At 37.4% G+C, this 18416-nt stretch overlaps 2 protein-coding genes across 2 annotated transcripts; one reads left to right on the forward strand and one right to left on the reverse strand.

The window, feature by feature from the left end:
* Window positions 1–1557: 1557 nt before the first annotated feature.
* Window positions 1558–11680, reverse strand: LOC140155016 (uncharacterized). The gene is made up of 6 exons (XM_072177688.1): window positions 11292–11680; window positions 9541–9643; window positions 9091–9330; window positions 8195–8361; window positions 6523–6958; window positions 1558–3245 (listed from the first exon to the last, which is right to left on the reverse strand). Exons 1-6 carry the CDS (start codon window positions 11364–11366, stop codon window positions 2959–2961), a joined length of 1308 nt encoding a protein of 435 aa, XP_072033789.1. The 5' UTR covers window positions 11367–11680; the 3' UTR covers window positions 1558–2958.
* A 3816-nt stretch (window positions 11681–15496) lies between these two features.
* LOC140154366 (uncharacterized) lies at window positions 15497–17236 on the forward strand. Its single transcript, XM_072176932.1, has one exon. The coding sequence runs from the start codon at window positions 15497–15499 to the stop codon at window positions 17234–17236; it is 1740 nt and encodes a 579-aa protein (XP_072033033.1).
* Window positions 17237–18416: the final 1180 nt, after the last annotated feature.

Genomic DNA, 18416 nt, shown 5'->3' on the forward strand with positions numbered 1-18416 from the left:
ATGCGATGGCATAAAGTCGCGCTATTAATTTCTTATACACATGACATGCACACAACAATAATAATAATATCTTTATAATTTATTAGACTTATTTGATCAAAGTCTGTTGTGGGACTAGGTTTTTTTTTAATATTGCAAATTTAACAATTCTGTTACACTAAAAAAACCTTAATGGTTCTACATTTTATATAATAGTTAAGGTCGATACAATAATCGATACATTCAACGTCGGTTGATTTTTGATACAAAATACTCATATTTATAACGTTTTTTCAAAGGTTCTTTGCAAGGGGTGACAACTATATAATAATATCCCTAGCATTAAAATATTATAATGGTGCTCGTAGGAACCTTTGCAATATGAAATACAAATTATACACTGATACAGGGTTTGAATTAATATAAGGAGAAAAATATTTCATTTGAATTTAAACATCCATATAATCACATTAGTTGCCTTACCGCTCTAGATCGGGGAAATAACGTGCACCACCGATATATCACAAGTCGGAGATAGTGATTAGGATTAGGTTTTAGGATTAAGTATGGATTAAGAGCTTTCAATATTGTGAGTAGGATGAAACATAATAGGGGATCGGTCAAGCTCTTTAATATAAACCTCGCTCGTCTCAGAACATTATACATGCATGGTGTCCCAACAAAATAATTATTAGCAACTGGGGTGGAGAATTATTTTAGAAAAACGGTAAAACCTATGGGGTATTTTAAAACTGTGGAATAATCAAGCTTTAATATAAATTTTATTTCATTTCGGTGGTTTTGAGCAAAAGATGTACTTCAGCAAACAAAGGGGTTATAATGAAGAAAATTTTAAAAAAAATTTGCTTCAATTAGTTTGAAACACAAAATAAAAAAGGGGAAATCCAAAATTTGACCATTTTGTGGGGTTTGTTTGTTTGTTTTTTGTTTTTTTAATCTATAAACAGTCCATTCCATGACCCTTTTTAATTTTTTAATTATTGACCAAATAAGGTCAAAATATTATTGTTTGGCTAAATCTCCCCATATCGATTTTTGATCTCTTTGTTTGATAAGCATATAATGTTGATCGAACCACAGATTGAAATAAAATAAAATTTATATTCAAGCTTGATTATTCCCTTTTACGGTACAGTTTTAACAATACGGTACCCATTATGTCAGTTTTACCGTTTCAAGTTCTATATAAATTATTTCTACGGCGGGGCATCCGAATGATAAGATATTTTTGGGATATTTTGTTAGGGGTTCTCCCATACAAACAAAATTAAGATACATGCTGTATCAAAATAATTGGTAGCCTATACTCATCAATTTGGATGTTTAGTTAAAAGTCTTCCTCTTCCAAATGCAACATTGGATATCGAAATGTATATAGTTTATGACTTATACAATTTATCTACAAATTATATTTGGACTCATTCATTTATCAATGAAAAATGATGGATACCAATCATTTTGATACAGCTTGTAGTTATTAACTATATTATAGTGCTGGAGCATAGATAAAGTTGTACACCTTGTATTAATGCTTATATATAAGTATAAATATAAAAAATAAATATATAGATATACTTATAAAAATTTCACTACTATATACTACACAAATATCGCCATCAAGGTCGTATAATAATTTTAAAAAATATATGATTGTTTGGATTGATTTTTTAGGATCAGTTTCGAATGAATGATCATTATTGCAATCAGAGATGCACTTGACCCGAAACTATAGCTGATTGGTGGATCGCTTGTCTTATATAGGCCTATACATTACATATCCCAAAATGATTTGAAAAAAAACCACTAGCGGATGCAGCACGGGTTTCAATAACATTCGACACATAATATGCACGAAACGATGTGTGAATGTGAAACAACAATATCATTTAAATTTTAAAACTTTCATATTAAAATCTCTTTCACAAAAAGGCCCATCCACATCAATCTGTGATTTTACTGATTTATACCCCAGACGTGAGGCACGTCGCGACTTAACCAATCAGGGGAAAACAAAATAGTCTTGACATCAGACACAAAAAAAGTCCAATAATAATGATGCATGCATATGGAAGTACATCTTTTGTGAAAATGCTTTTTGTGAAAACATGCTCTTTTAGGGTGTTTTTTTTCTCGAAATATTGACCTATGTCTATAGATTTTCTAAAAACCCCAAACTTGCACTCTCAAAACTACCAAAATAAACCTATTACATGTACGAGGGACACTTTATAGAGTGGCTTTATCGGTTAAGTCAGGTATCATGCACAAAATTCTTTGAAAATTATATATGATGAGAAAACCTTACTTGCCAAGTTTTAATTTTTGCAACAAAAAAAAACGTTTTTGACTTACACGATTTGTTTTTTGTCATCTCAAAATCCCATAGAATCTATGCCTATTCAAAATGAAGACAATTAATTTTGAAGGTCATTGGAGATGAAAAAAATGAGGGAGCATTGGGTGTCATGGTCTTGGACTGTGTTAGTCACAGATCATGTCTCCCATTGCTTCTCTAGATTCGATTAGGTAGTTTTGAGAGTCTAGGCCAACCCAATATCTAAGAATTTGTTGTGAAACAGATCCATTGGGTGGCACATCCCACATTTTTTGTATGAAAGTATACCACTCACCCCGAGTTTCATATCTCACTGATCGACACATAAAGGAACAATTTTAACGATTTTTTTATGCCGATTTTGACCACATTTTCGATAAAGATAAGTACGACTCTATTCGGTTCCCGCCATAATTGCCAAAGGAGTCTTGTCTGCCGTAAAATTGAGGTGAGCGAAGCAACCCGCGGAAAAGTTGACGAGCTCCCTTTCAACAAACTGCATCCACCTTTGCATCTGGCCCTGCAGACAAATGCGAACCATCGCGCTTTTGAGAAAAAGTATGATGATCTGAAGTTTTACGTCTTGTATGTATTGTATATTAAGTGTTTCATAATGTGTTTTTTTATGTCGGCACACCAGCAACGAATTTGTAGTGCAATTTCTTCTTGACTCGCTCCATAATTTTTCTCTTCCCCTTTGTGTAATTCCTCAACGCACGTGCCATATTCTGGTAACTCATTGGCTCTCTATTGCGTTTATATTGTCCCCACATTTTGGCAAAGTTGTCTTTTTGAGCTGAATGAAATCTAAAGACGCCTTCTGACTTATCAACCCACTGGACATAGGGACGACTTTCTGGGTTCTTGAGATGCATCAGGATAAATTGATAGAGAATCGGCTGTTTGCGTTCTGAAAGAATAAAATATTAAAAGAAACAACTTAGAAGATAATCTATACATTAGTCTGACGAGCCAAGTGATGGTCTGAATTCATTCCGCCACTACTGGGCGCCATCCGCACCACTGGCGTTGTAACTGTCCAATTGGGTGGAAAATCGCTACTTCAAAATCAATCTTATTAGTGTATTGCGTTGTAAACTTTTTAGCAATCCGTCTTGTAAAGTGGGGAACAAAGATTGGTTGAAAGTGGAATTTGGCGCATCTGGAGCTTCGTGACGCATGGCGTGTCTGAAGAGAAAAGTTTGACTTTTTTTTTCAAAATTAAGCTCAAACTGAAGCCATTTGGTGCAAAATTACTATTGGTTATACTTAGAAGTTCTATTATAGAAGCACATGCTTCAAACGACTATAATTTCGTACTCAGTGCATGCGCCAAATCAACATGATCAAACAACATATTCTTTTGACTTCATGATTATTTACTGAGTTACCAAAATGTGAGTGGAGGGGACATTTTGAATTTTGATACCAGTATCGTGTTCCCTAAAAAAAGGGGGGAAGACGTTCCAAGGATTGATGACCATGGATTTCAGGCACAGACGGTATAGGCTGTGATATTGACAAGTATAATTACAGCACATTTTCTCTATACACGAATCTAGCGTTAACGAGACTAACTCAAAGCTTACCGCTTATGTATAAATTATTCATAACGAAAGGAACGAAAAAAAACGCGAAGAAGACCACACCCACGCTCTGAACTTTAAAAAAAAATTATCCAAATGCGGTATACATTTGTCCGAATTTGACTAAATGAGACACACAAACTTTAGGAAGGGGTGAGCTAAAAAGTGCCTGTTGATCAAACTTAGAATGAACTGTTAATGCACGCATTATAAACATCTCAAAACAAGTAACTAACCCCCTTAAATAATGGCCATTAATCCAAAAGGGGCCATTGTATTAAAAATCTGTAAAATGCGTTTGAAGCAGAACTTATTTCTGCGCATTTTGACAACTCATTTAATACGATAGCCCAGAATTCTAGAAAACAATAAAACACCGGTCAATTTAATGTAGTGAAGTCCAGATTTGAAAGTTGCACTTACAAAAACACTCAGATATAATTACACAGATTTCCTTCCATGCATTATACTGAATACAAAATCAATACAATTTACTGCAACTTTCAAATCTTGGGTTACATTGATTTAAATGTACGATATGACGTCAATATTTAGTCAATTGCTACAAATGAGGTGTCAAAATGTGCAGAAATAAATTCTGCTTTCAACGCATTTTACAGATTTGTAATATAATTGCCCGTTTTTGAATAATGGTCATTATTTAACGGGGGGTTAGGTACTTTTTTTGAGGTGTTTATGTAATCTCACATTTTTTCGGAACCAGTCAACCGAATCAGATAAAATATGCGTATTATGCAAAATGAAATTAGCTACTCGCTGCTTTCTAATTGTTTTTTTTATTCCGATGCCTATTTCTCGACCTGTGTCCAAATTACTAGTAATTCACCCGGTGGTTTTTTTCTGGGACACACTGAATATAGACATATAAAATCACAAAAGGTGATCTCAGATTACCCACAGGGCCATTTATCAATTATAGTATACAATTTAATAATTATAACAATGCATGGCTCAATCTATTATCTCACCCGGTGTTTTTTTTCTGGGACACACTGAATATAGACATATAAAATCACAAAAGGTGATCTCAGATTACCCACAGGGCCATTTATCAATTATAGTATACAATTTAATAATTATAACAATGCATGGCTCAATCTATTATCTATCTAGTAAATTATGACCCATCAAACAGCTATACACTTAGTAAGCTACAAAACAAGACAAGTGACCATAACAAAAGGTTCAATGGAACAAATTATTGTTGTACAATGCTCCATACTTTGCGGCAATACCTTCAAGTCTTATATTAGCAATATATTGTAATAAATTATGACCCATCCGAAACAAATACAGTGAATAACAAAACAATAGTGACAACAAGATCAAGTGACCATAACCAAAGGCGCAATGGAACAAATGATTGGTGTACAATGCCCCATACTTTATACGGCAATATCTTTCACATCTAATATATTTAATAATCCAATATTGCAATAAATCATGACCCATCCGAAACAAAAGATACAGTAAACAACAAAACAACAGTGACAACAAAATCAATTGACCATAACAAAAGGTACAACGTAATAAAATTTAATGATTGTTGTACAATGCCCATACTTAACCTCAATATCTTTCATACCTTTTAGTCTGTGCATCTTATTTTCAACTTGTTCAATGGTCCAAGATGTCAAAATTTATTCCAGTTAATATTTTGATTGATTAATTAAGCTATTGTCATGATTGGTATAATTATTATATTGATTTTTGACCTGAGGTAATTTGGCTAAAGGGGTAATTTGTAAACCTGTTCAGTTGTCAGTTTTTTTGGCAGTTTTATACTTCTCTGGACTTTGTGATTGCCGGAGACTTCCTTTAACTGAATGATCATAGTGCCATTTCTTAATAAAATTATATTAAACAGTCAAAAGTCTATATGGATCCAGTTTTATGATGGAACAATTTATTCATGATGGGAGCCATTGCCTTTAAGGGATTTTTTATTAGTGTTCCCCACATCAAGTTAGTGTCAACTGCAGTATAACAAATGAAGAGTATTACACAGATGCCAAAGTTGGCAAATGAACCAGGTATATTGGGCAAAACGGGCGAAAAAAAACCCAAAATGATTGTTTTATCTGTTTGATCAACGGTATGGGTACGACAGGGCTGTGTAATGTATCCTTAACTCTTCATCATGCTTATAGAAATTATGTTGCGTTTAAAAGCATAGCACAAAAACTACATGTAGAATATCAGTCTGTCAGATCAACGATCTTCTTTCTTCAATCTGCGTTCTTTCTTTCTAAATAATTATACTCAGTTTCCTCTTGTAGAGAGCAATGGTGATTATATTCATGTCCAGGATGACGAGCCCCATTACCTACTTAACAACAATCTCCATTTTGTGGATTATCATCATGATCATGAAAAGGTGGGGTGAACATGCCTGCAGACTACTAAGGAATAACCTCACCAATTAGATATGGGTCATCTTCCAAAAAAGGCTTAAAAACACGACTTATTCATTATGAAACACCGTATGGTTACATCCGAATTCTCAATTATCTTTTTACTGTTTCACACTATAATTATTGCAAAATGAAATCTACTTTAAAACATGCAATCTACACTTACTTGGTTTTTCAATCTTTGGTTTCTTTGGTCTCCCTCTTGGTCTCTTTTCGGGTTTCCTTTTCACCATGTCCACTGGCATATCTTTGTTTTGAACTATCTGAGGCGGCTGATGACGATGTGTTAAGATTTGTGAAATATCGGGAAGAACATTCCCATGTTGGTGCCAAGGGTGTGGTTTCAAATCGACACTGCCTTCACTGTTATCACTAGTACTGCCAACTGAATTGGGTCTCGGAGGTTTCCGGATCCAACTAATTGCATCCTCGTAAAGGGGAGGGTTGTCATGTTCATAGTTATGCATTGGAAAGACACTGTTGTGACCTGATAGGGTAGGCGAAGAACACATGTAAGCATGGTAAGGGTCAAACGGGTATGGGTTGTTGAACTGCGTCGGGCTGGGCACGATTTGGTCATACTGTTGCGATTTCGGCACACTCTGAAAATAAAGTGTATGAATATGTAAAACATGTTTTAATAAACTATGGGTTGAAAATTAGCAAATTGCAACTTAGTTTTTCTAAACTTTGATACTAAACCTACGAAACAGTGCAAAAGAACAGCACTGCGTATTACGCAAAAACAATAATTTAATACAGAAGAACGGCATTATTTAGCTAATCGAAGATTTCATGATTGGACGTTGATATCTGTTAAATAAAGATTGTGAAGATGATACAAATTTTTGAGAGGAAAATTAGAGAAGGAGTGGAAGAGCCGGACAATGACCGGAGAAGGGGGTCACAATGATTATGAATGATGAAATGGATGCAATCTGCAAAAGTCTGATGCGAGGCTGACGGCACAAGCAAGTCTAACTCTATGCACTGACGCGCGTCGATATTTCAGTCAAATTATAGTTCAGACAATTTGGAAGACCTGCTTATCAAGCCGAAAGTAGTAATATTACTCTCTACTTATTATTGAAAATTGTCCTTACAAATTTGATTTGCTGATTTGCTTATAACTTACTTATGTTAACACACATGTATGTATAAGAATCTAGTTGCGCACGTACAATGCTTAGACCTAATGTTTAAACATGTTAAATATCATGAGCAGTTTCGATCAACATCGTTAAAACTGCCACAGATCGTGCGTCCAGACTCCAATTGATTATTTCCAATTAAAATGCCGTGTACTTTTACCCGAATATTGTTTAAAAATGCAGCTTTGTTAATTAAGTGTATTTCATATTGACATGGTTGTTTAAATATTGATGCACGTGTTCTGATGTACCAGTACCTGCATACATTTAAATTCACGTACCCACATAATCCGGGCACATAGTCTCCTATAGTTATAGTAGTTCGTTACGACATACGCGTCAGGGTAATTAAAGGATGTCTCCGGCAATCACAACATTATGCCTTATAAATCAAGCACGAATCACATGGTTTTATTTGAAACAAACTCATACTGACCATTAAAAAAACCGAATTAATAAAGCCGTCTCCCAACAAGCGATATTCAAAATTCCCGGGCGCCGAAATCGTCCAGCGCAATGACATCCCTGTAATACAATGAAGGCTGACAACAACTGAGCACAAGTAACCATGACGTAATTGCAATATACTATTTCGGCGCGGTAATTTTGAATATCGCGTGTTGAGAACCGGCTGTGTTCATTCGTTTTTATGGTCAATATCTAAAAATTAGGAAAAACATAACTTACAGATGGTTTGCTGTGATTATCAGCAAAGTATTTGATAGCGTTGGTATCCACGCCCCTGGCAATCAGTATTTGCTTTTCTTCTTCTGTGCATGCAGGTGGTAGGGGTGGCATGTCGATGATTGGATCTTGGTGTTGCTTAAGATCACATAAACTTCTCTTGTGATGATCTAAATATTAGAGCAACAATTTATGAGAACATTATAGCCTCTAATATCGATTGTCAAATATGTAAGTGCAAAATTCATGCTTTTGATCCATCATGTCCGTGGAGAACATGCAGCCGTAATAATATTTTTGGGTCTAGTTTGGTAGTTTTAAGGCACTTTATTATAGTCATGATAGTCTGTGAACGAGCATGCATGAAGCGTGCAACGCGCAACAGCTAACAGTGTGTTGCTCGCCTCATATCCAGAGATACGTGTATAAATCTGCCCGGTGTCCATCCCGTAACTGATCCAAAGCCAAAGCATTGGGCCCAATTACAAGGATGTACATAAACACCAGCGCGGCAGCCAATGGCTGGTAACTTTAAGGCATAATTCTTTGCCAGAGAATGAGGCCGGTTGCTAAATTGGCAAAGTTGCAAGCCCATGCAGCATCAGGTTAGTTACATTATAGCACCAGTATTACAGCATGTTTAACTTGGCTCCAGATACTGTATGTGGTGCCGGTAATTCCCTATCATCTCGGCAACTTTCATTTGCTACCAGCCCGAATGCGGGCCCGAATGGTTTGTTCAAAAAAAGTTGGACTAAAGCCTTGTTAGAGCTACTATCTTACAAATTCTGCGGTATAGCAATTGAATTAAGGGTTGCCCGTAGCCTCTATCAGTTAGATAGCTTAATCTTATATAGTTACATAATTATATCTGATATGAAGAGATTACATTAGCTTACCATCTATATCTACCCATTTTTTAAATCTGTTATGCAGAATATCGCCATGATTGGTGCCAAAAACTTGCTGATACTGCTCTATGTTCCATTTAGCAAGACTATCACCTGTTAATCCAGGCTTCAGATCCAGACTCTCTAATCTGCTCACAGTGTCAGCGATGTTGTCATCAGGCACATCGAAGTCAACCAAACTTTGATTAACCCACACCTTAGTTTGAGATGAATTATAAAACCTTGGATCTGGAGGATTTAAAAAATAGATTATGAAAAGATTATGCCGGTAAGCATTCGAAATAAAAAGGGAAAGGGTGATGGGTGCAATTAATAATAGACGATATTTTTAATATAGGCCTATTTGGATTTGCCCATCAACCATGTTGATGCTATAATTTACATGACAATGATTATGATGATGACATTATTGTTTCTGTTGTTTTAGGAAGCACTTACCGCTTGGCAATCCAAACATTTCTGTTTTCTTGCGTTTTTGTAGAGCCTCAAACTGCTTATTCTGTTCGTCCATCATTTCCAGGACTTCCGTCATCACAGCATCCTTAAAATTAACGAAAATTGATGACCAACATTTAATTACAATTAACCTTCATCTGTTAACTGTGTTTAGTTTGTCCGACCTGTACAGTAAAGTATACGAGTACGAGCAAAGCCGAGACTTAGCATGACAGAGGAGCTCCGTAGAATTGGTTCTTTTGATATTCGATATCAGTGATATTATCAGTTTCTCCATCATCATCAAAATTAGTGTGATAGAATAAAATCGTTAATATACAAACAACTTTGTTTGGTTTCGCCAAGAACAATGATGGGGAGGGACGTAACACGCTCCAAAATTGATAATGGTGGAATCCACAAGGCATTAGCGATATCCGTTTACAGAGGGATACAAACCTGGTACATCAAGATACAAAGTATGGGGTTTTGGCCACCTCTTTCTGTGTCTTTTGAAAATGCTGGTGCATGTTATGACGCTACACCACCAGTTTCCAAATTGATCAAAAACAGTATCAAACGATATATAATTGTGCAATACTATACGAATATCATTAAATATATTTATTAGCCCCGGTAATGCGACATTATGGCCAAGTTTCGTTCCTTAATTAATTTAAACACTTGTAATTGGCAGTACGTGTTTGAACGATATGCTCATATTGCAAAGTATTAACACGGAAACATACGGTACTGATTTGTCAAAATGGTGTATCTGATGAAATGATAATTAAACAGATACGCTCTTTTACTCCTTACATGTCGATAAAACAATTAGCAGGTGTTATTACAGCCCAAAGTATTATTAAGGTTTCGGTTGCAAAAGTCGCATCCATCGAAAGGAACTTGTGGGTGCTGCACTTGTCACTTTTGCATATTCATATATTTGTCTTATATAGTTGATGCACAGTAAGGTTGAAGATAAAATTATAATAATGGACATCTGAAGCTATCTGAGGATATTGGCAATAGGAAGGAGAAACTCAAGTTGAAGAAACATTGAAAAATTAAGGAGAAGAGGAACAGCACCAGTAAGAAAAGAAAAAGGATTTGGAGAAGAAGAAAAGGAGGAAGAGACGGAGGAAGAAAAAGAAATAAAGAGAAAGTAGAAAGAAGACGAAATGGGGAAAAGGAAGAAAGAAGGACACCAGCGCAGCAGCAACTACGTCACAAAAAGAACACGAACAGGCGCGTGAACGAAAAGGGGGGATAACGAAAAATCAAACATAATTGGGAAATAAGTGGAATACAAAGTACAACGTATAAGGGGATAATTGTGATAATTATAAACAATTTATAAATAATTATATTTATAATAAAATGCATTTGTTAATGAATTTGAAAGCATTTTGCATCCCGGGTATTGAATAATGCTTCAACCTGCTTAGGTAGTACCAGGGTAGCAGTTAACTGGCAGAATGAACATTAACAATCATGTTCAATGGCAGGTCACCTCATTCACTCATGGGGTGCGTGTAACCTCTCATGGTAATTACCGTATATATGAATTTGAAAGAAAAATAACATTATCTAGACTTTTGATTAAGTTTCTGATTTTTACCTGTGAGCTCCTGTGTGTGCTGTGAATTTTCAATTTGTCCGGTTCCATTGCTTATGATTGATAAATATGATTAAATAGAATAATATATAACATATACCAGCTTTATTACAATATACATTAAGAGTGTACATACCTCGGAGAAGATGTCATCATTATTGTGCACCACACGATTCACCTGGTGAAGAACATCTCGAAGTGGCGTACTCATCTTCCGTTTATCTTTTTGTGTCGTTGTTTAAAAAGTCAAGTTTTCGATCCCAGCTAGCGTAAAGAATTATAAAAAACAAATTGTACAAGGTGTGTTTGCACAGTTATCATTAGTAGACATCTTCCACAGATATGCATGGGTCATACACATGCCAACTGTGTCGTGCAATGTAGAAATCACGGTTTGTATTAATTCAGTGTAACGAATCAACCTGTTGCAGCCTTATCTCCTGATTGGCTGTGCGATTTATAGTTACTTGAAAATTACTTTAATAGTCAAAATAAAAGTACTGCTTGAAAAGACCTGTAAATGCTTAATGGCATTGGCATTCAAATCTTGTGCAAGTTTTTAGGAAAGATATCTCAAACCCCTCTTTAAGTTTCAATATTTTTACGCTAATATGCTCCGCCTTTTTTTTTTTTGTATGGGTGATTTCTATTCAATTACTTTCAATAGACATGGTAAGTTTATGGTATTGACATGTCCTTATATGGACCATGGTCATGACAACCTGTTCTTTCAGACAAAATGCACTTGTTCCCAATACTAGTATACTACTTGGTTTGATATCAGTGTTGTGCGCATATCATGCGTAGAATCGCCAGACCATTTGCGAGCTAGAGGGACATATTATGGGGAATCCCCGTTCATATCCCAATGACGTGTCGAATCAACATAAACTCCCTGGGTCGGAAAATACGCTATATCATATTTTTGGCTTTAATACAAAAGCAGCACTGACATGCAACAGCTACAATAAACTTCGTTAATTGATCCTCTATATCACTACCACTTTTTAAAGCGTCGTATTTATAATGGTTAATATTTTGTGCTCGTTTGTCCATTATTATAACAGGAAAATTTTGAACTTCTTGAATATTGAACTTATTTATTTTTGTATCTATTTATTTGTGGGTGCTGCAGACTGGGAGCTAGCACCACTGGCTTTGCATTCCAAGACCTAAACCAAATCAACCTTTTTAGGTTCCTTAGATGGTCCCAAGGATTTTAAGGGGAGGATCGCTCCATTGAAAAATCGTGCTCCCTCCTCCCGCTTACGCCGCCTATGGTAGGAGGCAATCAAAGGTCAGAAGGGGTATAAAAATCAAATTTACTCTCATCTCATGATCTCAGTTTGACCTATCTGTACCATACCATTCTTGAGTTATGTGCAAAAAGGTCCAAGCCTGTGGTCATTTTCTTGCCACACAGTGATCAGAAACTAAAAGTGTTCTGCTTTCAGCGATTGAATTCAAATTGTTCGTCGAATAAGTCAAATAAAGAATATTTGGTTTGGTTTATTCCTGGTGGATGCCAGTGGTGCTAGAACCAGTCTAGTGTGTACGTGTATAATCATTATGGACTACTTATTACTAGAATCGCGGTATTCCGATGTTTGTCCAATATTTTAAATGAGTGCACTTGTACGAGGGTCGGTCAGTATGTAATGAGAGTTAACTTGTAACCCCATATATTTTGTCTTTTAAACATCACATGTAAAAATGATATCACCCACTTCATTCTTCTTCTTCTTGCGTATGTCAGGAAGAAACAAGATATAAAAGCCAAAACATTAAATTTCAAGCCCAGTACGCATCAACCAGTCCCTGGTGGCTTCGTCGACTTCAATCAGGCCGGATATACCATTCGGTGGTCTATGGAGATGACAGGATGAGATGATGTGGTCGGCTGTTTGTTCCTCACTACCGCACTCGCATGCTGGACTTTCCTTTAAGCCCCATTGGAACAGGTTGGCATTGAAGCGTCCAACTCCACTTCTCAGGCGGTTTAATTTTGTCCAAGCAGACCTGGGTAGATTGAAGCCTGGGATGGTGTCTGTTTGGTCTGTGACAAAGCGCTGGAGTGGTGAGGAAGTCTGAAGCCATTGGTCTTTCCATGCCTTAGCTGTCCAGTCCTTGGCTGTCTGGTTAGGATGTGTTGTCTTCATCAAGTCTATTGCTTGTTGAGCAAACGGCTTCCTGGATACCAATCTCCTGCTTTCACCCTCACTCAGGGGCGTAGCCAGCTTTCGTGGTCGGGGGGGGGAATAAAATTTTGGGGCACAGACGAAAAAATTGCAGTTGCATCATACAATACATAGAGACTGTATGTCTTCGAGCTTCCCGAAAAGGGCCTTATTGGGATGATGTGCGCGTGTAGCGCAAAAAAATGGTATTTTACACTATTTTCGCCCATTATCCGGCTAAAAAGGGCTTTATTGTTACAATGTGCGCGCGTAGGGCGGAAAAAATTTGTATTTTACACTATTTTGGCCCTGAATTTTGCTAGAAAAGGGCTCCTTGCCCTTTTCTTTTCCTTTGCCCTCCTGATTTTCTCTTTCATTTTTTTTTTTTTTGTCAGAGGGCACTTTTTCTTTCATTTTTTGTCACTGCCCACCAGAGTGCTGCCTTTTGGAATAGTAATATAACACAAACTTCCAGCTCATAAAACCATCTTTGTCGGGCTGGAAAGGTTACAATGTGTGGTCAAATGTGTGTTATTTTTGACAAAAACAAGGTTTTCCTTTCTATAAAGCATTTTGATATTGCTAACAATAGCAAACGTGGAAATTTTTTTCTGTCAGTTCTGTTGACTAATCCCCAAATATTAAAACGGGAGTCTCACAAGAAAATATTTGAAACCGTGGTTAAAATATACAACTGTTATTCTACTATTGTTATATTTAAGAGAGAGGTCATCGTTTGAATGAGAAATTAATTTTTAAAACATCTCTGTTCATTTGAGGTTGAGATCATCCATAAAAACTCACATGAATAATTATTAGATTTCTATTTACATAGCATTTTGTAATATTTTAAGCCCTATTTACATGAAATTGTGCAATTTTCAAAAATTTCCATGCATGTTGTATCGGTCATCGTGCTAGCTCTCATGCACATGAGTCATTTTACGTTTTACCCCGGCATCATTCAAATCGTGCCGGGAAATCGTGGAGTTTGTTCATACTGCGGAGCTCCCCAATTAGCTATAAATAAAGTCTTCACAAAAAGTAATGTAGCCGTTATAAATACGCCAAACTATTAATCGTATTCACAATATTTTAACCTGATACTAATTAGTCTCAGATTTTAACATTATAGACCGCGATGATTTATTTACGCGCATTTTGATACCCCATACGTCCAATGTCGTTCAATGTTATCAACACAGTGTTTTTAAAGAAAACAAAACCCTCGAAAGTTGCAGTTTTAGCGATCAATCAATTCAAATAGCTGCTACTTTCAAATTCGGATATTTTGCTTTATACACAATGCTGTGTTGTTAAAGGTAGATTGTTGATCGAAGCAGCCAAAACAAATCGATTTTCATTATCTATGTCAATATATTATTGAAAAATAACACTTTGATGTTTTGCAAAAGTTCATTCTACAAATCAAATACTTTGAAAACTTGCTAGATTTATTGTTGTTGATGCTCAATTATTGATTTCATTCTGGGGTACAGGATACAGATCCCCAGTCTGAAGGTGACGGCGCATCCCCACATGGACGACACCCTACTTCTTTGTGTTGTCAGGTCAAAGCTAGTGTGGGCGCAAACTGGTATTGTGACTAGGCCTATCTCTCCTCTCTTTTTTGTATATATATTTATTTATCCTATTATACCACTTCTCCCCAGCTATGGGTTAAATAGACGTTGTTTAAAGCGTGTCAACGACATGGCAGATGAAACATGTGGATACAACACATGGTACAATGGCTTTCACGTTTTCGTGGACAGAGGCGCCTTGTAATATAGTGACAAGAAGCGGCTGCTGACCAAACTGCCTAAGAAGCAGTACCGGAGTCCCAGCTATGGGTTAAATAGACGTTGGTTAAAGCATGCCAACGACATGGCAGATGAAACCTGTGGATACAACACATGGTACAATGGCTTTCACGCTTTCGTGGACAGAGGCGCCTTGTAATATAGTGACAAGAAGTGGCTGCTGACCAAACTGCCTAACAAGCAGAAATAATATCGGAGTCCGAGGACTGCGGTGAAGCTGCGACTGGCCCAGCAAGCCGGCAGTGGATTTAAATCTCGCTCAAAGTAACTCAAGGAAATGTAAACGGACAGATTCAAACGGACAACGACCTGGAAACGGAAAACGACCTCGGACTAGAACAATGGAAAGAATAGCCACTTGGAATGTCAGTGGCTTAGGTGACAAAGAACCAGAACTTGTTGAAACAATGGAAAGATACAGAATCAACATCATGGGAATATCAGACACCCGACGAAAGGAATATGGGATGAAAGAAATCCACAACAATTATGTCCTCATATGGTCAGGAGTTGAAAAGAACAAAAGAGCCAAGCATGGAGTTGGTTTTGTTCTGCACCCAGAAGTTGTAAAGAACATCACAGAGACAGAATATATTTCAGAGAGAATCATGAAACTGCAGATAAGACAGGATGGTAAAAATACAACATATATCCAAATCTATGCACCCTGCAATGATTCATACACTGATGAGGAAAAGGATGACTTTTATGATCAGTTATCAGACATAATCCAAGGGGTAAATTTGGATGACAACCTATTGGTTATGGGAGATTTCAACGGAAGAGTTGGAAACCAGAGGACACCATGGGAAGCACACCTCGGCCCACACAGTGACCACAATACCAACAGAAATTACAACGGTCAACTAACACTGGAGCTATGTGCTCAGCATGGACTGTTCATCACAAATACATTCTTCCAACACAGAAAAAGTCAAATTTACACCTGGTATAAGTGGAACGACCTAGAGCAGGCATCACAGATAGACTTTATTCTTGCTAGGAAATCACACCAAAGACATATAATAGACTCCAAAGCCATGCCCAACATACAGGTGGACACTGACCATCGTCCAGTGATGTTGGAAACCAGGGCACCACACCAACTAAGAAACAGGAAGCTGAAACCAGTGACAACCACTATCAACTGGAAGAAACTCAGAGAGGAAGACACCTGTCAAGAAATAGAATTGGAGATGGCACAGAAAATGTGTGACAATCTTTCAGACCGGAAAGGTACAGCAGAGGAGGAGTGGAACTTGTTCAAAACCTCACTAACAGATACGCTGAAAGCAAAGTGTGGGATAAAGAAGGCAGGAAAAGGTGATAAGAAAGGAACTGCATGGTGGAATGACACAGTGAAGGAAGCCATCAAAGTAAAGAAGAAACTCTTTAAGCAGTGGTCCAGAACGAAGTCTCAGAGTGATTATGACAAGTATAAAGAAGCAAGAAAAGAATGTAAGAAAGTAGTTAAAACAGCTAAGAATGCATCTTGGCAGGAATATGGAGAAAACCTAGCAGAGAAATGTGAGAAATCACCCAGAGAATTCTACAAGGCTGTGAAAGCTGTCAGACAAAGGGATGAACCTTTTGACCCCACATCACTGATAAATGATGAAGCTGGAAATCCACTCACTGACCAAGAAGACATAAACAACAGATGGGAGGAATATTTTGATGGTCTCCTCAACTTCAGGGATAGTCAACTCTCCCAGGAACCCTTCAATCCAGGTTTTCCTGATGAAGAGGAACCCTCTATCTTGCAAGATGAAGTTCGAGCTGTTGTGAAAGAAAGTGCCAAAAATAAAGCAGCCGGTACTGACGATATAACAACAGAAGCCATCCAAGCATGTGGGGATGTTGGAATCAAGTGGCTTACTAGAGTCTTCAATGCAGCATGGGAGGAGAGAGCAGCACCTGATGACTGGCAAAAGGCGATAGTGATTCCTATCTGGAAAAGAAAGGAAGCAAGAGAGATTGTGAAAAATACAGGGCATCTCCTTGCTGAGTCACGCCGGCAAGATGTTTGCAAAGATCATAGAGAGAAGAATTCGACCCCTTATGGAGCTGCAACTAAGTGAACCACAATAAAGAATAAGAAAAAACAGGGGATGTACAGATGCCATTTTTGCGCTACGACAGTTGTGTGAAAAGTGTATCGAGTTCAACCAGGAGCTGCACATGGTGTTTGTAGACCAAGAAAAGGCTTTTGATCGGGTGGATAGAGAACAGTTGTGGGCTGTAATGGAGGGCTATGGTATAAGAGGTCAACTGCTAGATAATGTCAGAGCTCTATATAAAGACAGCAAATGCATGGTGAGAACCAGAAGTGGGCAGTCAAAGTGGTTCCCAGTAACATCAGGGGTACGTCAAGGCTGTGTGCTGTCGCCACTGCTCTTCTTGATTTATATGGACAAGATCGCCAAGGAAGCAAATCCAACTAGTGGAGAAATAAATGAGCTTCTCTTTGCAGATGACCAGAGTCTCATCCACAAGGATTCAGCAGGACTTCAAGACCATACCAACAAACTAAATGCAGCTGGTGAGAAATATGGCATGAAAGTCAGCATAGCCAAAACAGAGACTATGGTGGTTAGTCGATTACCCAAGGATACTGACATCACCATCAACAACAGCAAGCTTAAACAGACAAAGGAGTTTAAGTACTTGGGAAGTATCTTTTCTGAGGATGGAAGTATCACCAGAGAAATAGAGACACGATGTCAAAAGGCCAATAATATTATCTACCAACTAGGCCCGCTTCTCACACATCCTGCAATACCGATGGATACAAAAGCAAAACTCATCAATGCCATATTTTTCCCAACTCTCTGCTACCAGTGCCAAACGTGGACTCTCAACAAAAGAACAACCCAAAAGCTCATCACCTGTGAAATGAGATGCCTAAGAAGAGCAGCTAATATAAGTCAAGGAGGGATAAAATCAGGAATGAGGATATCAGGAAGATGGTGGGCACCACACCAATCACAGAATATGTTGCAAAACAACAAGTTAGATGGTTCGGTCACCTTATGCGAATGGCCCCTAGCCAACCTGCATCAAGAACATATAGGCCTAACAGCAAAACAACAGGAACTAGGGCTAGAGGAAGACCAAGGAAGAGGTGGGCAGATGGAGTAAAGGAAGTACTCGCAAGTTATGGGATTCCCATGAGTGAGGCTACCCGACTCGCCCAGGAAAGAAAGTTACATTTCCCCACGACGCTATGAAAGGCAAAAGTGGTGGATTAAAGTAAGTAAA

The sequence above is a fragment of the Amphiura filiformis genome, chromosome 6 (genome assembly GCF_039555335.1).
Source record: "Amphiura filiformis chromosome 6, Afil_fr2py, whole genome shotgun sequence".
In the NCBI taxonomy this organism is placed as follows: Eukaryota; Metazoa; Echinodermata; class Ophiuroidea; order Amphilepidida; family Amphiuridae; genus Amphiura; species Amphiura filiformis.